This window comes from Pavona decussata, unplaced genomic scaffold (assembly GCF_977016875.1).
Source record: "Pavona decussata unplaced genomic scaffold, jaPavDecu1.1 SCAFFOLD_336, whole genome shotgun sequence".
In the NCBI taxonomy this organism is placed as follows: domain Eukaryota; kingdom Metazoa; phylum Cnidaria; class Anthozoa; order Scleractinia; family Agariciidae; genus Pavona; species Pavona decussata.
The window spans coordinates 74,511-100,671 of record NW_028145724.1 but is presented as its reverse complement, the minus strand read 5'-3'; the positions used below and the strand labels follow the sequence as shown (position 1 = coordinate 100,671).

Below are 26,161 nucleotides of genomic sequence, written 5' to 3'. Positions count from 1 at the left end.
TACATGTTATGCGTATACCCCCGTTTTTAGGGCAAATGTTATTAAATGAAAGGGACCCCTTCAGGACCCTTCTCTTATACCCCCAGACGTGTCATGTTGCGTTTTTACTATATTAGCTTGCACAGAGTTAAAGACCTTAGGACAGAAACGAGAAAGTGATAGGTTTTACATAATGTGAGATGTGGGAAAAACTTTTCTTTTTTTTTTTCTGTTAAGAATAAGTTATTAGTTGAGTTGATTTTACGTCATTGTTTTTTGTTACGTAATGGCGGCTGATGGTGAATACATGCACCTTACGTAACTCATTAATAATTTATAATTATGGTTAAATTCCGATTAAATTAATATAAAGTTTACAGCTGATTGAGCGAGCGAGTGAAATTCAGCTCACATAACGATTACTCGTTCATTGCGCATGCGCGCATTCACGAGTTTAAAACGGACCCTTAAGGACTATTTGTTTACTTTTTAAGTGAGCCTCCTTAAATTATTTTCATTAGTTCCTATTAGGTTTGCTGTGATGGCAGATTTGACGATTTTATTGATTTTGGTAATTTTATCACAATGTTTTCCTTTCCACATCTGCCATTATACCTAACTGGCCATTTTCGTCTTAGTTTTGCCCCCCCCCCCCCCCCCCCTTTCAAGGTAAATCTATAATACAAATCGGGAAAAATTTCGTAAAATCCGTCATTTCCATTGAGTTGTCGTAGCCAATTTATTTGCATTAACTAGCCGTGCAACAAAAGACATGAACATTCCTCATTCTACACATGTTCAGCATGATAAAGTGAAAAGTCGTCGTATCCACGATTACCGTCAACTCGTCATTTTCGTAAGATCCTTCGTTTTTGTTAAATTAACTCATCCAATTTCATTAAACCTTTGTATTCCCCAGTCTCTAGGTTGTTCACGGCAAAACCGTTGTTTTTCTTTGGTTCCTCTGGTCAACTCATTTGCATTTACTACTCAAATTCTGTCAAAATCTTGGACACAATTTCGCCAGTTCCGTCATGGCGCAACACAACCGGCGTTATTCTTGTCTTTTTAATTTTTACTTTTTTTGAGGACACTACTTACATCACTTACATTATGCTACTTACAATACGGTACTACGCTACTTGCAGATACCCAAGGATATATCTACAAAATCCAAAATATGGTTGAACATAAAGGCATTACTAAAGCAATGGGTTATGAATTGTGAAGCCGGCCATCCATGCATCTTCTCCTGAATTACTCTACAAAAACGTTCCCATCTCTTGTGAAATTCTGGGAGCGTCTTGTTTTTGTAGGCAATAAACCTTTCAGTTTCCCTTTTAATTTTCTATCTTTTTCTGAAACAACCTAAAATTAGGTAACGTTTTGGTTTTTCTACATTCCCAAATGCAGAGTTTTTCAAGAATTATCAACTAATTTAATACGTCAGCTCTATCTATTATATCATAGGATCAAACTCAGCCATTAGAGAAGAGGATAATCATTCCTTTGGGATCGACGCTCTTTAGGCCGTCCACACTAGAAAGTTGGTGTTAAGGTGGCAGAACACGGTTTTCTAGTATACAGGTGTTAGTAAACGTTATTTGGAAACTACGTACTTCTGGGTTCCCCATATTAGCATAATGCAAGATTAACTAAGAAGGAATGTATATTGATTCTTGTTGTCGAGCTAGGTACCGTTGCCATGGCAACGCAGCGAGCTGTTAATCGTCCACAAATAAAAGGTTTCCCTTATTTTTAGAAAATGCACTCGTTAGATTTTTTCCATTTTTTGTATCCAGAAAAACTCACAAAATACTGACATAGTCACGCTGCTTTCATGTAATTTTGACATAAAGATCTCCTGTAAATGTTGGTTTGGCACTTTAATGTTTTTTGAAGATACCCTCTGTTAGATTTTGGGTTTTGTTTGTAGGCGTGTTACCCTCTTAGAGAACTACTGTTTTGTCAAATTTCACGAAATTCTAACCATTAACATAACCATTAACATAACCAGTCACAATTTTTTGGTCAAATGCACATGCGTGGCTTTTTAAAGGGACACAGTCACCTTTGTGACCGCGCTGACCTGGACACTAGTTTTGTCAGTTTGAAAAATGTCTACCTCAACCTGAAATCAAAAGTACGCGTCGAATACATCTAGAAATCCGCTTCAATCTTCCCAGTGTTTTATTGGATTTTCAATCTTTTCCTGAAAACCTGTTTTTACTCGGGCCGTAAGGCGGACCGAGTTAAGGTTTCGGTAGCATTATCAAATTCTTTTTTCTCTTTGGGGTCGCGATGGGCCGAGAGATAAGACTTCGGGCCACGAGTTATTGTTCTCGGTCTCGTTTTTTGTACTCGGCTGGTACGAGTTACGTTTTCTGTCGCGTTATCAAATTCTTTAAATTCTCGGTCGCGTTCTTTGGTTTCGGGCCGTGAGGAGTGTTTACAATATGCGAGCCAGACATGCGAGGCATGCGAGGCATGAACAACCCCAACATAAACTGCTAACCGTTAAACTAACCGGGGAGCTATTTAAGCTAACCTAAGTGCTATTTAGGCTAACTGGAGTGCTCTTTAGGCTAACCGGAGTGTTTTTAGGCTTACCTGAGTGCCTCAAGGTTAGTTTTGTTTAACCGAAAATTTGGCAACTAAATCAGTCTATGACCTCGCGGGCCATGCAAGCGCCAAGATAGATAAAGATGTCTCACGTTTACTATAGAAAAACAATCAATGTAGAAACAGTTTCGGTCTTCAAGTGAAAGGTGAATAACAAATGCTTTCCCCTGAATTTCATTTAAAAATATAAACATCAAAACATTGAAAGACGTTCAAGGATATAAACGTACGCATGATGCGTAACGTTACTCTAGATCCCGGGGGGGGGGGGGTGGGGTACTCAACAGATGCTTGGGTAGGGAGGTGCGGCCCGGGCGTTCAAACCCTGACCCTGTTTAAGACACAATTCTCCGATTCAAAATTTTCAGGCCCTTTCTAAGATATTTAACCCAAAATCACACCCTGTTTAAGACTATAATGAAATAAGAATACACTAGTTTTCTTACTGTACTTTAAGCATTGGCAATCACAATCTGTTTAAGCCATTAGATCATGTAGGGATGTGATGAAAAGTGATGAAATAGATACCCCGTTCAAGACAAAACACCCTGAAAACCATACCCTATCGGGCCGCACGCCCCCGTTAAGGTAACAGAAGGGAGTACCCCCCGGGTCTAGATCATACCGAAAATTACGATCCGTCATTGCCCCGGCGTCACATACATATTAGGACCGTACAAATGGTTTCAGTCTCTAAATAAAAGGTGAAAACGTAAGGATTAAAGCCCGGGGATTATAAAAAGCATTCGTATGACAAATGTCGTTTTCCCCTGTATTTCATTCTGACTGCAAGAAATGCAATTCTATCTAGTGGTTACTTATTGCCACACTATATTTCTGTATCTATCTATTTGGTAGCCTGCGAGCAAGCTCTCTTGAGGGTGGGGGGTGGGAGGGGAAAAGAGGATCCACCCCCAAGAGAGCTTGCTCGCAGGCTATCTATTTGGGGAAATTGGCGATGCTGGAGGTTATCACTGTTAAAAGATTGAAGGCTTTACGCACCACACAGTCAAATATGGCCCGAGTATAAGCTGGTAACAGCTTCTTGTTGAGTATGCTTTTGCTCATCCTATGATATTATTTTATCATATTTGGTTAAAAAAAGTATTGATCGCGTCTCCAACGGAACATGAAAAGAAGAGGTGGGAAACGTGAACGCATAGGCTCTATCACGGTTTTCGACGCCATTTTGACGAGTAGGCAAATAGGCTTGAAATTACAGTGTTTGTATGGAAATCAGACGCCAAATTACGTTCATAAAACATCGCTTCTGAAAAATTCATGAATTGGAAACTTTTAGCACTAGGAAAAGGATTTCAGGAAAAAAAATTGGAGGGATGTAGCTGTGCCAGAAAGCGTCCAGTTGGTGTTTTGAACTTTCCATACATTAGTCTGTAAAGCGAACCAGCCGTGAACTGCTACTAAAAATAGTTCGCGGGAAAAAAATACAGGGAAATGTATGGAAAGTTCAAAACACGTCTGGACGCTTTCTGGCACAGCTACATCCCTCCAATTTTTTTCTTAAAATCCTTTTCCTAATGTCAAAAGTTTCCAATTCATGAATTTTTCAGAAGCGATGTTTTATGAAAATTATTTGACATCGGATTTCCATGCAAACACTGTAATTTCAAGCCTGTATGCCTACTCGTCAAAATGGCGTCGAAAACCGTGATAAGGCCTATTCAGTGGAAGAAATCGCCTGCGTTGACTAAAATAACGAGAGAAATCAATCAAAAACATTGGAGAGCAAATCACCATGATATATATTTGGAAAATCGCATTTTCTCAAGCTGGCGAAAGGTTAGTGCGGAGGGAATCTTCGTAAACGATTCGAACTTCGCGTCATGGCTGCTTGGTTTGGAGCTCAGACGAAGACAAGCTTCGGTACACAGTCGAAAACCTCTAGTAGAGCCTTGTTTTTACGGGTGGAGCAAGCGTTCTTGCAATGACATAGGTTTGGTTCCTAAATTTAGATAGTAGAGAAGCTGTAGAAACGAAATTATAAAAGCAAAATGTGCGATTGAAAGCAGAAATAAAGCTTACCGGTCGTTTCGCTACAAAGTAGTTTCGCTACGCTGCAGTTCAGTCGATTTGCTACGTTTTAAAATTGACATATTCTGTAATATTTGAACTCAATTCGCTTCTCATACAAACACTGTGAAACGTAGAAACAGCTAAGATAATTTTTAACACGACCGGATATTCAATGATTCTTCGACTTCAGAGGTATTCGTTGACGTTTGGCTTTCCCTGGACAAGTCCATCAGTAAATTCTCCATGGTATCAAGAAAATGAGTGTTCTAATATGACATCAGGTCTATACTCACTATAACAATTTTGACTGGCAAATACTTTGACTCGACAAGATTTGTTTAGATTTTTTAAAGGATGCGCTTCTCAGCGCGAGACGTGCAATGAAGTGTGATATGCAAATCAGCTAAGAAATGGTATCTAATGCGCATGTGCAACAGGTGACTGTGTCCCTTTAATTGGGTTTTCACAGCAAAGATGAAAAGCATGTTAAAAGGCTTAGCTCTTCGTGAACTCACTTTCCTTGCTCAGTGATAAATGAAAAAAGGTTCACAAACGAGAAACTAAGTTATCTTAAAACTCAACTTTGTGATCCATTTGATATTAAATTGAGGGATCACTTTATCGACGCCGTATTTGCGTACTACAGCCATAGCGCACGCTTGATAGCATCACTAACGGAACGTGTAAAGCGCGCGCAAATTGTGTTCGGCCACCTTAAGACCTTTTGATTTCTGGAACTCAAAAGATTGAACATTATCCTTCTCAAACTCTACGTCTTTCAACTCAAACTAAGTATACCTCTTTCCCGGTAGGTTTTATAAAAGACTGTTTTGTTAGAAATCCGGATGTCCTTGTTGTTCCATATAATATGGCGAGAGTAATTAATATCAACGAAATTGCTTCTAAACCCTACCCACCATTCAAGCATCTCTAAATAAAAGCCACTGCGGTTCAAATTGAGGTCATTAACATCATAGTTACACTTAAAGGCCTATTTAAACGGTTTCAACAATTGCTTCGGCATGCGTTGAACACTTTGTTGAACCAAATGTCGGGGGCGTTTGAACGGGTCGTTCAACATTGTTGAAAGAGTGTTGAATCAAATATAATTTGGTTTAAATGTTCATTCAACATCCATACAACATTTCCTTTGTTCTCGAAACTGTTGAATGGTGTTGAAGCCGTTTGAACAGTCCGTCCAACATTTTCCCAACACCCAATCAACTTTCGTTGAACGAATGTTGGTCAAATGTTGAAACTGTTTAAACAGGCCTTAAGAAGGAAAAGACCTCCATATTTCTTTAAGTGGAATAAAATATAATATTTCCATGGGCCCTCTCTCTCACCAATTGCACAGGTGATCCAAGATAACCTCAAAGCTTTGATGTGAGTAACAAGATCTGTTAATGAGAATGATGTATTAATCAGTAAATGACAGGCATACTGTGGAATTGAACCTAAGACCTACATGGGAAGGTGACTATAAGGTGACATATTCGATCACATTATTTCCAAGATCTGTTAAGTTTAAACCGCGTTCGTTTAGAGAATTTATTACAGAAACTCAGGTCACTTTGTCAGGTCCCTTTCACAGAAATTCAAAAATCATTTTTTCTATTTGTTAAATAGTTTCCAACGGGTTTCTACAATAGAAGAGGCATATAAGAGTTTTGGTATAAGAAATCATTTAATTATAGTCACCTTCAGACCTCTCAATAAATTGATTGTTCTTTGGACGATGTTAATCGTGGAGTTAAAATTCTCCTTAAACACTTCCTCACGATAACAGGAAAAATGAAGTAACCTATTACTATCGATTATCCTTGAAAGTTTTCTACGGAAAAAGAATTAAGTAGCAGAGCTTGATGAAGATACAATAAACTGTAGTTAAAGGGGCACTGTCAAGGAGATTTTGCTTTATGTTGAACAAAACTGCTCAAATATTTGACAAAGAAACCCTTCTTCGATGTGAAATCACTATTAGAGCACCGGGAGGAAAATATAAAATGATATGTTCGAGTAAAAAATAAACCACAATCAGCTTTGTGCGTTTTCTTGAAAATAATATTTTTTTCAAGTTGCAAGCAGTTTCCATCCTAGCCATCCACAGACAAAGATGATAGATATTAGTTTCTGTGCACTAGTAGGGTTGTTGTTAGCAATACTGAATAATTATTTCAACGTTTCCTTCGATACAAATGTTTTTTGGCCATTCAAAGTGACACTTAAAATAGGTGACACTGCCCCTTTAAATGTACCCTAAACTAGCAAAACCTGAACTGGACTGACACGGTGTAAAGGTCGGCACACACGAAGGGACTAGTCCCGGGGACCGAGCCCCTTTGTGTGAACTACCCATTTTCCTCGATAAATCTAGTCGCAGTGACCAGAATTTGGTCCCTTAAACATGGTTTGAATTCGTGGGACAAGTCCACGGTACTTGTCCCCTCAAATTACGCTCGTCCCTGCGTGTGAACTGTTCGTGGTACAAGTCCCTGCGACCAAATGAAAATAAACCAAACGCTGATCAGCTATTTTTCAAGATGGCGGCCGATTGTGAGGTTGAAATTTTATTCGAATTTTTTTAGAATTTTATTCTACAGAAGACTCCCTGAAACAAGTCCCTGTGACTAGTCCCCTCGTGTGTGCCGACCTTAATGCAAAGACTGAAATAATACACGGCTGCTTCAAAATAAATTCAATGTTTTGGACTACAGTACTAATTGTTTTGACCTGCCAAGTCTTGACAGTCTTGGTTCGAAAATGATATAGAAAATGACCTAAAGGGAAATGAAAATTGGTTCGAGTTAGCAACAGGTTCGAGTTACCGAGGGTAAAATTACAGTAAATGTATGATGCAAATCCAGAGGAAATCGATTTTGGTTCAAGTTAGCGCGAGGTTCGAGTTATCGGGACTCGACTGTCGTCTTCCCCAGCCGCGGTGCTCCTCCCTCTCAATAATTTCTTTGCTTGCAAAATCTCACGTTCTAAATTATTCTCTAACTAAGGATAGATAACCTGTAGCAAGGTGGTGAAACATAAATAGTAGTTAACACAATTTTAGGCTACTTAGGTTCTTAAAATAGGTTCATAATTGTGGAGAAAAGCAAATAAAACTCAACTGCAAAACAAGATGGTTATTGGCCTATTTTGTGGGTCAAGGGAAAGGACTTGAGATTCCTGTGGACTATTATCAAACACGAGAAAGGCGTGTTTCATCAGATATCCAAACACTGAGAAGTAGGTTGAAAAAACGAGGTGCAGCCAAGTTTTTTTAAACGACTTCGAGGTGTTTGGATGTCTGATGAAACACACTTTCGAGTGTTTGATATGGCCTCTTAAATGATCAATAATTCTTGGAGAAATTCAAGGCTAAAGTTGGCAAAATTTTATGGTAATTAGAATCACATATCCAAACCACGGTCACGGTAGTGATTGTCTTTGTTTTCTTTTGATGAATTATTAATGAGTTTGAGAAGAGACTAATAAAGAAGCTAAACAGCAAAGATCTGGGTCTCAGTATCAGTGACATAAGGAAATGTTTTATAGTAACTGGGCATCAAAGGCTTCAATGTTTTTTTTAACCTGGAACTTAGTTGACAGAACAACTGCTTCCAAGATATTAAAAGATATTTTGAATCCTTTTTCATATGTACTGTAGGTTCACTGCAAAAAGTGATCTCTTAAATTTAGTCCTTGAGGTAGTCCCTAAAATTTACTTAAGTACTTTTGGGAATCTTTTACTCAATTTCAGAAATCCTACACTATATTTTAGGGACTTTAAAAATAAGTATACAACATCCCTTACCCAATGGTCAAGCACTAAATTTAAGTAACCACTTTTTACAGTGTTATATTGTTCAGACTGCATTAGTAAAAAAACTCATTTTTAAAGTAATGAGAATCTGCATTTTTCTTCAAATAGGATCCTTGCACTGCAGCTGTAATGTACTAATATGATTTTAGAAAATAAGAGGCTGTTTTCAATTTTTAGGCTAAATAGGTTCTTGTTTGTAGGGGGTATAAAATCCCAATTTTAGGCTAACAGGTTCTTAATTTTCAGGTTCTTAGTTGCGGGTTTTGTCGTCGTTATCAAGGACTGATGATTTCTTTGAATGCAGATTTTTTTGACATTTTTTATATCAGGAGGAGCGGAGCGCGGAGCGACATGTGCTCACTGGAGGGAGCGCATGTCCAAGTCCCCGCATTGTTCTTGTTTCCTTCTACCCAAGTCATTTGCAGTAACTCGTCAATTTCAGCAAAATCTCAGGCAAAATTTCTTAAAATCCGTCCGTTTTGCCAAATTTGCCGTTCGTAGCCAACTTATTTAAATTTACTCGTCAGATTTTGAACATATTTCCCATTCTATTAAAAAAAGGAGTGTAAACGGTAAGTATTATTTAATTAACAATAATAATAATTATAATTTAATTATTTAAATAATAATTAGTTTAAAATAAATAACTTGCTCCTAATTGAGGATCGTTATTGAACCTACCTACGTGCCTCCTACAATTTTATGTAAAAGACAAATAGTTCGGTCAAAGGAACATGTCTTGAAAATACTCTTCAAATTCCTCCTCCCTGTTGATTTGGAACGGAGATTCAAATCAAACAAAAGACACGTACGTTCACGAATAGCCCATACACTACCAAAAAATTAGCTGAAAACTTGGCTTATATTTAACCTGCGTAAAAAGAAAATCTCAGCAACTGTTGTGGAATCTGGAGAGACATTACACTGTTCACGCTCACCAGCAGTGAACACTACATTACATATCCAATCCCAAGGTTTATATACAAACCAAGGTCTTTGCCCTCATACAAATTCTTTTAAGCTTCCAACACTGTGGACCAACAACCTGAACAAAGAACTTGACAGGGTACATCAGAAGACACCATTTACTTCCTTAGGAGCTTTGAGTTTTCTTGGAATTGGACATTAGGAACATGCAGTGCGCAAAGAGTTCAATGAACTGCATTGGAATAAAAGAACTGAAGGAATGGTCTATCCTTCCCCCCCCCCCCCTTTCCTGTATGCCTTACAAGGAGAACTAAAGCTGGAGAGAGGTATCCATACGCAACGCCATTCATTATAAGTCACCATACCGACATTGAAAGTATGCATACTGATACACCAACTTACATCATTTCGGAACCACACTAAAGTGAAAGGTTGTTATTTTCAAAACTTTACAGTAATTACAAAGATACTCGAAATATACGTTTATCATACCTCTGACAGAAATCAACAACATTTATTTTCCTTGACAAGCGCATTACCTTGTTTTGTCTACAGTGATTTTGCCAGAACCTTTCCAAATAACTTCTTCACTTGCAGCCTGTCTCGTGTGAAGAGCCTCAGGTGGTACAGAGGTAGAATCTGTGTACAAATAATAGGACACTGAACTGTAGAGAATGACCTACGCTATCTGTTCCACATTCTCTAAATAAACCTAACTAAACATAACGAATTCGCAGAGTTAATCCAACAAAAGCCTCGAAAAAGATAATGCAACAATCTGCTTTAATAATAATAATAATAATAATAATAATAATAATAATAATAATAATAATAATAATAATAATAATAATAGTTTAATATCAGCATTTCCACAAGGTGGCTCTTCATCTGACATTACTAAGCTAGGTGGGAGAATTATTACAATGAATGAGTTACCAATGGTGCCGATATGAGAGTAAATATTTACAAATATATTTTACTAGTGTTCACATGATTGACGAGTGACAACACTGTCACAGGAGTGGGGTCTGTGGGGCTACTGTGCATCGTCACCTTAACCAGTGATGCCGTAAGCATTGATCAATAGCTGCAAATCTCCTTAGGCATGACTCACTTTCACCTTGTACTACTTAGATTGGTCCCTTAACAGTTTCCTTTACACTCTGATCCTCCACTGTACAGCATTCATAATCCATGCTAAGATCATTTGCAAATTTTTAATGGTAACAATTGACAGGATGCCTTAGAAATGAAGTCCTCCCTTTTTCAGCACCTGCAACGGCACCTCAGGTCTTGCTGTCTGTTCGCTTTATCAACTCATGAACAACTCCAGTTCTCCAAAGTTTCGTGGCAGAGACTCGTCATGCACGCTGACCACATCCCCCAGAGCCTTTTCGACATTGAACCTCCACTCTATCTTCTGTTCTGACATGAAGGATGTGTTGTCCAACTGTGTTCAACAGTTCTGCAAAGTGCACTCCTGTACTTGTGATCGGATATTCCTCCTTGGATCTGAATTCGGGTATATCTGACAGCAGGTCTGCCTTGTATGCCTGTCCCCTAAGACGTCTACAAACCGAGCAATTGTAAATCTCTTTTCTGACAACCTGTCTGCTTCTAGTGAGCCAGTAACAAGATCTTACCTCTATCAGTTTTTCGTACTCAGTTGTGCATCACCCTACGGTCACAGTCATTGATGATGTCTATTGCTTGGTCAGAAGCCAAATCAGATGCTTAGCATATGGCTGAGGAGTAGAGTATGCACCTCATAACACTCCCAACTGAATACATTGCTGTGTGAACTTCGCATTTGATTTCAGGAAACCTTGCAACTGTTATCCACAAGAGTTCACTGACAACTAACTCGTCCTAGCTCAAGGGAACAGACGTCTCAACACCGTTGTTGAGTTTCGCAAATCTCGTCTTAAGGTTTCTCACAAAATGCAGAGCATAGGCCGTAAGTCAATAGAGTTTGAAGACATCACTGTAGTTTTCACATTTCATGACGTGATAGATTCCCACTCTGGTGGTAGGTTGACTAATTCAGGCATATCTCTCTTGCGGCTTGTTCCTTGAAGGACTAGAAGCCACAGCGTGTTGAAACAAAATCTTCAACTGGACAATAAATGGAGATATGAGGCCCATTGGATCATAAAATTCTGCTATTTATGTGCAAGACATTTTGCTTCGTGGCACTTAAACCATGAGTAGATTTCACATGTGCCTGAAACTTGAAGAAGAAGCTCCAGTTTGTGCCAAGTACCTTCTGCTCGGTACCGGTGTCTCTTTCCTCAAGAGACACGATGAGCGAAGCATCAGGCTCGCGAACTCTGGATCCTCCTTCTCGTAACTTGTAACATGTTTGAGCAGTGACATTCAACAGAAAAGGAATTGAGGTAACCCCGAAGACAACATATGCAAACTGGTAAACTACAACTTTGGGCTGTGCTGATTCCACATCATCTGCCTACAGAAACTGCAATGCATCCCTGTCACTCTCCTCCACAAATCATCAGAAATGCCTTTTCAATGTCTGCAACAAGTGCAACAGGATGGAGGCAAAATCTGATGGGTATGCCTAGAATGCCAGTGGTAACAGCTGGACTAGTATGGAGACAATCATTTAGTGTTGGCCCATCCTCTCTCGCTGATGCATCATCACGATGCAAAGCTTTGTTGTGGCCTTGTCCTCTCTTACTACATAACGATGAGGGAGGTAGGGAATCTTGCCATCTGGGGTTTGTTTTGACAAGTCAACCCTCTCGATAATTCTTCTCTCCAGCTGATTCTTGATCATGTATGATCATACTCTTTGAGCTGCTCAGGTTTAAGACTCAGTCTCCTAAACAAGGACAGTAATCTGTGTAGACTGAGCATGTAGTTGTCGGCCAAAAAGTCGTGATCCTCCTTTCAAGGGAGTTCCAAGTGATTACAATGCCCAGAAGGTGTTGCGCTCATCGTCGAGTTCCTTATCACCTTGTGACCTGTGTGAGTCAACAAGAAGGACATGTGTGACTGCTAAATTGACTGAGTGTGCATTCTCAACAGCAAGTGATAGTGTCCATCCAAATCTTGTCTTTTTAGTAACATCGCCACGTCTGGGTTCTCCATTTGCAACATTCCAGAACTGATCAGCGCTAATGAGAAAATCCACTTCTAAGTCGTCTCCTGAACCATTTTACGATAACACAATGTCTTCTAAACGAGGGTGCTTTGCTGTGAAAACTGACTGTCTGATGACTTATGGAGAACAGATTATTGGTACTACATGGCCTGTGACAATCAGTGTGTTATCATCACGCATACATTCACAATGCCAACTGTCTTAAGATTATTGCAATCTGAACTGAATGTCTGAATGACAACTTCTCTCTAGCAATTGACTTGAGCCCCAAGGCTTCCTTGATTCTCTTGGTGACGACGTCTTCTGGCTCCAACTGTCCAAAGTGAGTCTTACTCTGCTGATCATGGCATTTCTTCGTTTCAGGATTTGAGTCCAAGGCAATACGGGCTTGCAACAAAATCGTAGTTTTTATGTCAACAAACTTGCTTGCGGTTGAGCCAGTTTGTTCATTCCTTATGCAGGAGGATGACATTCACTTGCTACTGGGTTTTCTGATAAACGGGTGTTACAATTTGTACACAAACTTCAATTGTTGCGGTTGCTAACACTTGTAGCAGGACCTTTTAAGGAGGCTCGCAGCAGTTTTTTCGAGCTTCATGGGTGTCTCCGATTTAAGATATTTATGTTTGTAAACAGTTCAAATAAAGCGCAAATCAATGAAAAAGTTCCTACTTTGCATAAATCGAGATATCTTTAAAATGCCTCCACAGATTTTTCTGTTACATTTATAATTCTTTTCGACATTCGCTTAAGTTTAAGGCTCAAGAACCGAAACAGGTGTTAGATAAGAAGATTAAATCTTGGGCTAGTTTCAGTCGTTATTTGCTTTCTCTGAACAAGAGTTTTATTTTGTTTTTCCGCGTCTATTTCACTGCTATTCACGTGCTTTACTAAATATTTATCATAACGTGAACTCATGCAAAAGGTAAAACTTGCAATGGAAAACTTGACAAGCAGAAGCATATATTTAATATGTAAATTAAACCTTTTGCACGACTTCACGTAATCATAAATATTCACAGCAGGTGAACCGCAGTGAGATAGATCCGGACAAAAAAAGATGAAACTCTTTTTCGCAGAAAGCGAATAACGACTGAAACTTGAACAACATCCAGCCTTCTTATGTAACACTAGTTTCCGTTCTTGAGCCTAAAAGTTGCGTGAATGTCGAAAAGAATTCTTACCCTAAACGCTTGCAATTTAACAGATAAATATACGCAGGCATTTTAAAGGTATCTCGATTTATCCAAAGTAGGAATCTTTTCTTTCATCTGCACTTTATTTTAATGTTTTCAAACAGAAATATCTTAAAATCGGAGACACCCATGAAGCTCAATACAAATTGCGAATATTTTTCTATGAGGAAAGAACTTTTAACAGAAAAGACAAAGTGTCAATTTTTATTTTGCCAGAGATATTGGTGAAAAATGTCGCAATAAACAAAATCACCCCGTAAAAATTGATTCATTATTTACTTGAAAACGCTCTTACAGATTTGTTTCTAATTTCGCGTACAAGTTGTCGAAATTGAGTAGTTTAAATCCCTAAAGTTTCGTCATAAAGTGTCAGACAAGATTTCTAGATAATCGACAATGTTTAAAATGTGAGGTTATGCTACTGTTGCTATGGTAATAGTTGTTGCTTGGAAACCTATGAGAAAATTAACTTTGATCACAGATTGAAATGATGATGTAGTATGAAGGAGATCGAAGTTTATCTTCTATGAGAGATTGTAATTTCAAAAGTTCCAGCCTAAGTCCAGAAAAACTGCTGCGAGCCTCCTTAAGAATCGCAATCCCTGGTGAGCTGAGTACGGTTGAGACAGACAAAGCAATGTCCTAGTTTTTTGACAATTTCTCTTCTTTCTTTCACACAGACCTTTCTTACAAAGGTGCATGTAATTCTTTGTGCTTCTGGGGACAACAATGTCAACAACGTCCTGTGACAACAATGAGTAGTTTTTGGAGGATGCCTTGAAGAATCCTTTTTCTCTGAATTAATGCTGAATGTCAGTGTTGTTGCTATTAGGCTACATCTTTCCCATTTTGGAGTTCATCCAGATTCCAGCCACCACTGTCGAACTTCCTACTAGTTGTTAACAGAAGATCCTCTGGTAGCTTGTTGATGAGGACTGGGACAAGTAAACTTCAATACGATTAGACTCTACCCCCAAGGTCTGTAAACCCCTGATGTGAACCTCGATTTTATCATAGAGTTGCCTGACTCCTTTGACATCACTGACAGACTTGACTATTAGCAAACTAAGCAAATCGTCCATGTGGATGCAAATTATCAACTGTTTATTTTCCCACCTTTGTTCCAGCAGCTCCCTTGCTGTGTTGTTCTTTGTTGATACCAACGTTAGCAGCAGAAGCTGGACCTTCTAAAACAGATTTCAGATACTTTATCTTATCGATGTCGCTGACCTTTGAGTTTAAGCAAATGGCGCTGTCACAGTTGATAAACACCTGCCAATTAGTTCGTTTACCGTTAAACCTTTTCATTTTCAATCTCGCACTTGAATCTCCAGCAGGGCTTGATGAGAAAGATGTAAAATTTAAAATGTTGGACAAGGTACTAATGAGCACTTATTAAAGTTTTTCAGTCAATCCTTACTATCGCACACGCGATTTGATCCATAATTTCACTTGACTCAAGAACGTCATCATACTGAGTAGATTTTTCGCCATCTCCGAGTTCCATTATCTTTTTATCCAAAGACTTGAGCAAGTCGAGTTTGTCCTGAAGTAAAATCTGTTACTGTGATAGCTTTTCCTTCAACGATGGCCCAAAATTGCCGACTAAGGTTCCCATTTGTCCAAGACGTTTCGTCACATAGCCTCGATTGCCTCCACGAATTTGCCGTGCTAATTTTAGCACGTCAGTCACTGTTGGTTAACCCAATGCTTAAGCTCCATGTAGAGAATTTGAACCTGAATCGTTGATATCAACAATGACCTAGGCTATCGTAACGAGTTTCACAAACCATAAATAAACCTAACTAAACACGAGTTCACAGAGTTCATCCGACAAAGGCCTTGATGCATATTTATTTATTCATTTTTTTTTATTTATTCACCACGACATACAATCATAGAAAGTTACAGTGAATAATAGACTAGGATCTTACTTAAGTTTAGAGTGAATAATAATAATAGCAAAAAAGAAGAAGAAGTGGCGAGGAGACCTCAAGAAACCCCCGGGCTTATACTGAGAGGTCTCCTTGGAGATATGTTAGGACCGTAAGACTGGTAAAGACATTGTATTTAGGTTTTTTAACATTCGGTGGTGAAACTATAAAGACATAACAGAGTCGGACGTTTCATACAATTAACTGAGGAAATCAAGAAGCTGTCATAGGGGTGTGGTGTCTGTACATGAACTAAATACACAATACTGCAAGTGAAGTGAGTTCTAAAGAAGATTGATATTTAGCGGGTAGAAGAGAAGAAGGGAGGTGGGAAAGTTTTTATTCCACTTGACACCAAGTGGTACAAGCTTTTTTTTAATTAACCACACCTAAAACAACATTCTTGAATCTGATCGGATACCTGTTTTCACTGTCATGCAAGAGTTGTTATAGGGCACAAGTTTATCTACCTCTTTGCGGACCATCGCCATCATCACAGTCACTTTTGGAATCTGAGTGGAGTTTGTCTTCATTTCTCTCATCTGTTACTTGTTTCCTCTTTTTATTGGTTGAATGTGATTCTTGTGATGCTGTATGATTATCTTTTTTCATTTGCTTTACAAGTTTTTTCCTATATGAAAGTTGCGAAAAGGCATTGATTAAATATGAGATGAAACAAAACAAGTAGACAATGGCATCGCTATTTTGTCACAGACGCATTACGTCTTGCTGCACTCACCGAAAGACGAGGAATCGTGTGCAAGATCAAACGTTTGACTCGTACAACTACAGTTAAGAAAATCAAAGGTCCTGTGAAACAAGTTGTGAAGACGAACGTTTTTTTTTTTTGTGGTTAAGATCCATGAAGTAGTATCAATGATGATGATGATGATGATGATGATGATGACAACAACAATAATAATTTTCGATCAAATAGACCACAATTTCTTCCCCAGTGGTTCCCAAGGAAACTGGTAGCTTCTACAATTACAATTCAGCAGCAAGAATAATAATAATAATGAGAATAATGTCACGGAAAAAGAAAACGGATAATTGGACAAGACAAAACATAACAGATCTGAAGAGGATACCAAACTAAACAAGGCTTAGTAAGAGAAGAACACTTGGGTGGGCTACTGCGGCGAGTTGGCACAAAGGATGATCGGACACTTCAAGAATAGATACTGCTGAATTTGATTCAAAATATATTCAATCATAAATGAGGTTTGATTTATCGCTGGTAATCATAAAAAAAAATGACTTGAGGGGAAACAATATTTATTTTGAGATAGTGGAAGGTTTGGGTTGAGGGTAAAAGTACAGTAAATGTACGGAGCAAATCCAGGGAAAATCAATTTTGGCTCGAGTTATCGGGGGCTTGATTTACCGGGAGTGAACTGTACGTAGATCACGGTTTGTATTTTGTGCTTGTGTCCCCTGGCTTAGACATTTACTGGGCATTGCCGCACGAATCCATCCCAATGCAGCAGTTTGTTTAAAAGTAACTGTGCACTAAGTAGCTTAATTGTGCCATCTATGTAGATTTTCACGACATGAAATTGGGCAGGAATCAATTGGTATAATTTACGATGAAAAATTCAGCAAAGTTTCAGCGTAACCTCAATTTATTTAATTTGCAAAAATGAAGACAACGTAAAGCTTGGTGATATGCCATTCTCGTCCCCAGAGCCCCAACGTTTTTTTTTTTTTAATTTTTGAACGAGTGGCTCTGGGTCCATCCAAAAATATCTTTTTTTCATTGGCTGTCTCAAACCTGATGCGCTATAACGTGAAAAATGCTACGCTTCTGCGCATTTGTCTCTACTTCCAAATACTGAACGATACTGATCAATAATAATACTGAGCAAGCGCAATGGTAATTTATCACACTGAGCGTGCGCTACCGGATGTCGTGAAATTCACGACATCCGGTAACGGCTGTTACCAGGGCCTACGATCCAACCGCTGACCAAAAGATCGTAGGCTCTGGGAACGAGGATGGGCGATATGCCTGAACGTAACAAAACGTCATTTATCATCTCATATACTATGCTATCTGGAACGTGTGAGTGTTTTAGTTCCTATAACATCCTATGATGAACATACATGCAAAACAATGTACAGTTGTACAACAGATAGGGCCAAGCTTTCTCTTACGGAATAGTTTTCTGAGCATAATGCACACTATGATCTGGCAAACCATTCAGTGAAATGATAATTAGGCTAAAGTTTGAGCGTAGATGAAATCGGAATCAACTTTTTAAGGTATGATTTTGCAGCATCTCGAATTATTGTTGCCTTCCTTAATAATTTCATAACTTTCATATAAGGAATTCCAGAAGGTTCTTTGTCACGTTTCTCTCTAGGAAGCAACTCAGAACTGAACAACCTGCTCGAGTGTGACACAGATTTCTTCTTACTACAAAAAAAACTGTACGTCCAGTAATAGAAAACATGGCCGTGAAAATCAGTCATTTGGTAACTTAATCGAGCCATTTCCAGCTTAAAAAATAGGCTAGAGCTGGCCTTTACTTGTGCCGTTGTATTCATTGCTGACAACTAAGAAGACTTACTTGTGATGATAGTTGAGTTTATAAGAACAGTCTGTACAGAGTCCTGCATGAAAAAAATTCAAGTTTAGAAATGAATGATTTAAAAACAGTCATCACTTTTGTTCCAATTTTTATTCTTAATACTTTCAACTGAACTCAAACAAAATCACTTCGTTAACAAAAAAGTAAACTTTTCATGATACATACTGAGCTTTATGAGAGTATTTTTCTTCTCTCCGTGTTCCAAATAACCAAAGTTAACCTATGAAATGGTAGAAATAGAAATAGAAATCAAGGAAGACAACATTTGTTGGGCTGAGTTATATTATGGGTGCGCTACCTTTCCCTTTATTGTTGTGAGCAACATTTAAATTTACTTCACATGTTGTCAAGTCACGTGTATAAACTTGTTCAAAACAAGAGAAAACCGCGATCTCTTGACACAACATTGTTAGTTTTAAATGTTACATTGAAAATTGCCAGTTTTAATATTCATAATTGTCATTATTTTTATCGCAATTAAGCTATCCTGTTTCTGAGTCAACCTGTTGCACGTCTTCACCTCGTCACAACCACAAGATTTTGAAAACAATCAATTACTGCAACGTCCTGCACTGTGCAGTTAGCTGTTTTAAGGTTACTCCAAACCTTCGAGGGGCTACTTTTTGCCGAATGTTTATTTTTCGATCAAATTAAAGTTAATTGCTTAAACTTACATTTTCAAAAACAAATTATTTAAAATCTTAAAACACGCGCGAGAACATTGAGAAAAAGGTATTTTCGTAAAAAAGTTAATAAGTTTTCAAGGTGACAATCTCTGTAAGGCGTGGACTCCCCAGCGACCTTTTCGCGGCAACGGCTTCATTTCAACTTATTAGCATTTTTGTTTACACTCGAGTTTGAGTGCTGTGGTTTTGGAAATAGGCAAGTCAATTTCTTATCACTTTGCAGCACAGAAGGTGCTAAGTATCTTGAATATTCCTAGACCAGTGAGCAATGTTTCGTGGACTGCACATACGAAGGCCCCTGAGAAAGCTGTAAACGAGCTCCTCGAAAGAGAACTCAAAAACGCGATGCTACAACTGAAAAGACACAAGCGTACTTCTTCTGTTCACTGATTCAACTTGAAAAGTGGGAAACTCCTATCCTTTTAATGCTATAAATGTAGTTTAATTGATATTGAAAGCCTCATATATTCTATTTTCAATCTTGTATAATAGAATGTCGATTTGAACTTCATTTTCATTTGAAAAATTCAAGCAAGTTTTTTATTATCTTGCACGCATGGAAATTATGCGTCAGTCATTAACGTCAGTGTAACCAAAAGTTTGAAAATTCATATCTTTTGAACTATTGAACGGAAGAAAACCATCGTTTAAAACGTTGTTTAATAAACTATTTGAAAACGTACTACCGAAAGTAGCTACACGTTTAGTTTTTCTTACATCTCCAGTGCGCGTAACGGTCTCTGTTGATGCGTGTTACGTGATACTTAAGATGCAAAATGTTCAAAAATCTATAGCTCGGGTTTGAATCATCGTAAAATTCTCGTTCTTGCACCAAAATAAAGCTATCGAAATGTGCTATGAGATGCTATGAGATATTAATATGCGCGTTTGCTTTTTATTGAAAAATATTCGCATAAACTTTTGTTTCCGGTTTTGTTTACAAGTTCATGATTCACGCTGCGCACTTGTGCTTTTTACTGATTTCACCTTGAAACTGTGCAACTCTTATGTTGTTATTGCTGTATAAATGTACTTTCATTAAATTTAAAAACCTTATGTATTGTAGTTTCAATATTCTATAAAAGACTGTTCATAAGAACTTCATTTTCAATTGAAAAATGGAAGCAAGTTTTTATCATGTGGAACGCGTATGAAATTATGCGTCACCCATCAACGTGTAACCAGGCAAAACGTTTTAAAAAGTCGGATCTCTCGAAATATTCAACAAATAAAAAAAATAAAACCATGCTTTTAAACCTCATTTATTACATGGTTAAGTGTAGGAGATTGCCTTTGGGGGTTCTAGTATTCTTGCACATCTTGGTTTATAAACCAAAATACGCTCATCAATTTGAAGACTTGCAATGTTACTGAACACAAACAAAACTTACCCGATAGCTTTTATGTCGGCCACTAGTGCCTCCCTATGATGCTGCATTGGCGCTTGCTTGTCGGTTTATCTTCTTTTCTTTTCGTTTATTTTTTTTTAAACGTTTTTTTCCCCTGGGTAATACCGAAAACGTGCTCGCAGAAGCTAACTGGGAAAAACATGACTGAAAAACTATAACTTTCCCGCGAAGCACCATTTTGCTTCCTGTGAACGTCAGGGGTTCTACTATGTTATTGGCTGGCGGCTCACAGTGTGAGCCCGGTGTTGACATAATTCTCCGAGAAGGCGTGACATGCTTCTAAATCTTTAGAAGGCGAAAACTCGCAATACGATTTCTGCAAGATGCCTCATCTTCAAATGAATTAATAGGGTATGTAGAATTGACGGAATTTCGTGAAATTTGGCCCGAAAGTTAACTGAACAACGAGGAACAAAAGGGTGTCGGCATTTTTTTTTTTTAGTCAAATACTTCCCTCCTGGCGGCCTCGGAAAGCAACACGTTTGCAAATTCTTTTTTACTGGAACTTGACAGATATATTAAAAGAAAACCAATAGGAATACGGGGAAATGCTCACACCCTTGGAAAGATTGATGATTTGTGATTAATACTGTGCAGCTACATTTCGTCAGAGATCACGTTTGATACCCGATTAATTCGACGGAATGGCGCTCTGTCATTTTACTGTTTACCGGCTTCCTTCGCCTTAGCAGAGGAATAACCAAAATAGCTTATAATTTTATTGAATTCTGCATTAAATAAGCTTTTTGTCGATATATAGATTGTGGTGGTTTTCTAAAAAACAACGCGCGTACGAATTTTTTTCGGGAAGGCACCCGCCAAGGTTTGGAGTAACCTTAAGCTATTAGAAATGCAAACCCGTCCAATAATAAGCCCTGGTTGCTCTTCCTCCACTTTCCTGAAATAAGGCCCATAGAAATGATCTTTGGGCTGCCAAGGCTTAAATTCGGAATGTTAGGGTATTCTAGTGGATCAAATTGTAATAAAGTATGTTTTACTGCTTCCACACTGGCGCTGCTTCTTTGTCCAAAAGAACAAGATTTAATGTTTTAATGCTTGACCTAATAGTAAAGATGCAATCACGAAATTTAATGCTTGCCTCCCAGCTGCGAAGTCCCTCGGTCTCTGCACATCTCTTATCACCGCATATGAACTGTCCTAAAACAAAATTGGTTGTTAGCCAGGTATTGATTGCAAGGAAAAGTGCATGTATTAACCACCTGAAATGCACATTCTACATTGATTGAAGAAAACTCTGCAAAACAACGATCAGACACCTCCTTAAAGCTGCCAAAATGTCAGTTTTGAAATGTTTCAACGAGGGCTTGTATTGAGCGCCAATCAAATTGCTTGTTGCATGAGTTCTGTAGTTATCGGCCATGACGATGTCATAGTTAGAGAGGAACCATATTGCATAGGAGTTGTTAGCATGGTTGGAATCAAGATTGGGTTGATCACTCGGGCACATTATGGACATTACAAAAAAAGAAAATGCATCCTGAAAATATTCTGTTTAATGCGCTGATAGTTGGACCAACAAATTGTGGAAAAACAAGTTATTTAGTCAAACGTTTAAGGCATGAATTCATTCAGAAGTTTGACTATATTTTCCTTCTTTGTCCAACATATATTCATAATGCCACCTATGATGGATTTGCTGAAAATGACAGACTTTTTCGTGATTATTCCGGAACAAGATCAAATCAATGATTACTTGAAAATTATTAGCTACGCGTTTGATGGAACTAATACATTGATAATTCTGGATGATTGCGCTTCTTCAAAAGATGTACAACAAAAGACTAATGAACTTGTTAACTTGGCATTTAGCGCAAAACATAAGGGAATCAGTGTTTGGGTTTAAACACAGCAAATGACGAGTATCGCGAAGCCTTTTAGAGAGAATATCGCTTGTTTGGTTCTATTCGATACACCATCAGTAAAAGACACATCTTGATTTCTCACTCAGACATCCTTTCAGAATTGAAATGCATGTATCATGGAATTATTTCTATTTCATATAAAATGGAAATAACTGAAGAAGAAGCTATTAAGGATGTCATGAACATTCTTGAAACTGGGCCCACTTCCGAATCAGATCATTGAGGCATGTAGTATTTCCAGGAACGCAGGAATACAAAACAACAGAACATCACGAAACACCCCAAAAACCCGGAACACCTCCCAGAAAACCCAGAACACCCCCAAGAAAACCAGGAACCTCTCCCAGAAAACCAGGAACACCTCAGAATTTGTTTGTAAAACACTCAGAATACCCCCATGCATCGAAGTAAGAAAGCGGCCGCTGATGAAGGGGCAGAAGCCTCGAAAAGTTATCCTAATTTTACAATGTCACAATCTCGAAAATTTTACAATCTTCACAATCTCGAAAATAGTTACAAGCGCTTCACATTCACATATTTTAATTTTTTTGCGGGCTTATTTATATGAAGGAGCAAATGAGGAAAATGGAGGTGGAAAAGGGGAAAGACCGCCTCTCTCCAGTTCCCCTCTAGCTCGACTCGTTCACTCCGTCTCCAGTCCTGCCAAGTCTAGGTCTTAGCTGACTAAGTCTTAGTCTAAGCTGACTAAGTCTTCACTGGATTACCAAAGCAAAAGCGAGACGTTGATGAAAATCTGGACCAAGCGCTTATTATAGATAAACTACCAATATATAAAATTATACAGATTGCAGTAATAACTTACCTTTTCTAATTCAGTAAGTACTGATTAACATCAAGTTTCGCGTTTTGAAAGTACAACTTTGTAGACCGACAGTGAACAAACCACTCGTTTATTGAATTCGTAAATGGAAAGAAGACGGTCCAGCGGTAGCTTGAGAACTAGGCTGGGCCACACAAGATCTGCTGGGCTGTCATAAAAGATCGTAGTTACAAGGAATTCTGTATTGCTACCTACAGACGTTTTTGGTTAAAAAGTTAGAAATTGATTTTGTATTTACCATTATATTTTTCCCCCTTCACAAAAGCAACACGGTTGCATATTTTAAAAGAAAAATAGAACACGCAGGTCATGTGCACATGTAAGACTTGCTGTCAGTCTGACTGCATGTAACAATTATTGGCATTATGTTGCATGCTATTTTTCACTGGATTTGGCCTTTATCCATTGCTATTGCGATTCAATCTAGCGTCGTGAAGCACCAGCAGTATTCCCACCTAGGTTCTAGTTCAAGCATCGTGAATGATGCCATTATATTGTTTCTGTCAAGGGTGGTTTATTTGAGGACAAGGTTAACGAGTCGAGAGGGGAACTGGAAAGAGGCAGTCTTTTCCCTTCTCCACCTCCGTTTTCCTCATTTGCTCGTTCATATAAATGAGCCCACAAAAAATTAAAATATGTGAATATGAAGCGCTTATAACTATTTTCGAGATTGTGAAGATTGTAAAATTAGGATAACTTTTCGAGGCTTCTGCCTTTTCATCAGCGGCCGGTTTGTTACTTCGGTGCGTGGAGGTATTCTGAGTATTTTACAAACACATTCTGAGGTGGTTCCTGGTTTTCTGGGGGTGTTCTGGGTTTTCTAGGAGATGTTCCGTGCTCCGGCGTTCATGGAAATACTACATGAACGCACCCTATAATCTTTGATTACTACCAGTAGTTAACAATTATTCCACGAGCGCGCGTTGGATATGAGATGATAGATAGCCAACGAGGCGCGTAGCACCGAGTTGGCTATAATCATCTCATATCCAACAAGCGCGAGTGGAATAGTTGTTTTATTAAAAACAATCAAGAAATATTGCTAGATCTTACTGATTTCGCTGTGCAAAAACAACCAGAAGACAATTTAATGGTCGCTATTTTTCGGCCATGGTATAATGGCTCATATACCATGGCCACTAAGCCAATCAAATCCCTCGAATTGCATTATACAATGCTTTAGTTTTAATAATTGGTGATGGTCGATGACAGTACAACTGAAACCCGTACACTATCGTGTACTGCCCTGTACTATCAGATAAAGGGGTTAACAAGAAACTGGAGTGCTGTGTCGGTGGGAAGTGGAAATGAATATTGTTTTTATATCAACAGAATTGATGAGATAATTTTGCCACCGTAAAAAGATTCGAGAGTTGACGTTTTGAGCGACAACCCTTCATCAGAGTGAATACCAGGGGTGAACACTCGCTTTGAGGAACGGCTAACGCTCAAAATGTCAGCTATGAAGTCTCTTCACAGTGGCCAAATTATCGTATCAACTCCTTTGATAAAACCAAATATTCGCACTAGGTACTAACATTCACCTTGACCTTGTTCAAATTTTTCATGATAGTCGGTGATAGCCTTTCGTGTTTGACCACGTACATGATAGTTGATTATCGGTAAGCTGTTCCCCCCCTCCAAACCGACCGCCTCATGCTTTCGCAGGATCCCAAATGGCTGCTTGTGGTGGGAAATTATAAAGAAAATAATAAAAATCGAGAAAAAGTAGATTCTATATTCGGATAAAGGAGGGAGGCCGGGCAAAGTCAGGGCACTTGAGCCTAGCTAACATTTTTCTGTTCCAATACCCCACTGCAGAACATTTGTAGATGGTCTAAAAAGTCACTGAACGTCTTTAAAAATTTGTTAGGAAGTCGACTAAAATGGCCAAAAGTCTCCATTACAGGCAGATAATTGCCAACAAATCGGCTACCTCACCCCGACCACACCTTCCACCACCCCTTCCACCTAGGATTGGACAAAGAGAGCAAAGCGGTGACACGGAGTATATCTTCTGTGTATATGCTTTCGACAATTCAAGAAAAGTGAAACAAGCTGCCGACCTCTTTCGTTCGGAAAAATTAATACTTGAGACGTTGCGGCTTAACTCGGCACCATTTTCACATGGCAGGTGCCCGCCATTGGAGGCTCGCGCGAGTCTGTTTGCATGTCTTCCCGTAAACTATCGTCGACTATCATGAACTTTTTTGAGCCGTTTGACCATCCTCATGTTTGTTGATGGTAGTTAGGGGGAAATACGAGTTCCGGCTAAAACCATTATCGACTATCATGCGCCGTTTGACCAGGGCTTTATAATAGAAAAATAGAATGTTTACGAGATCCTGTACTCTTAACGCTATGGTCGAGGGAATATAGCCAGCTATGAATTACTGATATTGGGTCATACTATGTACAACGTCTGTCAAAGGTTAAGAAATGTAACAGAAGCTAAGAATCACAGTTTTGGGCCAAACTGTTGAAGCACTGTCAGAACAATAACAATCCCAACCTTCACAATTAATATAGAAAATCGAACAACCTCAAGTACAACTCGTGATTAACAGGTACGAATGATGTTGAGTGGAATTGGAGAACTTTGTACGAGAAGGTCGTGAGATGTTTATTTTATTTATAGTACATTAATTACACAAATTACGAATTGCCAAGTGCTTCTTCAAGGTTAGGGTTTTAGGCATACACTATATATATTTAAAAATTGTTATCCACCTTTCCCTTCAATGACTTCTTTTTCAATCCTCCATCTTAATGCAACCTGAAACGTGCAACAAGGAGTTAAAACTTGTCCCCGTGTTTACTAACAGAAATGCCCAAACCAACTAATCAGCCAGGGTCACAATGTCAAAATCTGTGCTTCACTGACATCAAGTCTCAAGCCGGTGTTTCACTATGTTAGGAGATTGGTTTTAGAGCCACTTCGACCATAAAGCCCGGGCTAAACGATCTAACCTTGCTGTACAACATTTGTTAGTTTAACAATGTTCAAAAGCCGGCTAAACCCTTCAACACTTGTGAAGTTGGCCGAAATATCTTTGATCGAAGCAAAACATTCTTTCAACAAAAATGTTCAACACACGTAATCAAACAAGGGGTA

The 26,161-nt window shown here is 38.6% G+C and overlaps 1 protein-coding gene across 5 annotated transcripts in view; it reads right to left on the bottom strand.

The window, feature by feature from the left end:
* Positions 1–1,032: 1,032 nt before the first annotated feature.
* LOC146453335 (protein FRA10AC1 homolog) overlaps positions 1,033–26,161 on the bottom strand; it is a 68,245-nt gene continuing 43,116 nt past the window's right edge. Inside the window, exons 9-17 of one of the 5 annotated variants that reach the window (XR_014859519.1) lie at positions 25,777–25,822; positions 21,422–21,480; positions 18,393–18,447; positions 18,207–18,249; positions 16,104–16,264; positions 9,919–10,018; positions 9,134–9,219; positions 7,369–7,415; positions 1,033–6,035 (exon numbers count right to left, since the gene is read on the bottom strand). Coding sequence is in view for 3 of the 5 variants with exons in the window: in XM_085096718.1 (XP_084952844.1) it covers positions 9,177–9,219; positions 9,919–10,018; positions 16,104–16,264; positions 18,207–18,249; positions 18,393–18,447; positions 21,422–21,480; positions 25,777–25,822 (507 nt within the window). In the remaining 2 variants the exon portion in view is untranslated. Of the gene's footprint in view, positions 7,131–7,238; positions 8,577–9,133; positions 9,220–9,918; positions 10,019–16,103; positions 16,265–18,206; positions 18,250–18,392; positions 18,448–21,421; positions 21,481–25,776; positions 25,823–26,161 lie in introns of those variants that run through there. The other 4 variants (XR_014859518.1, XM_085096718.1, XM_085096717.1 and 1 more) reach the window with 4 other exon arrangements.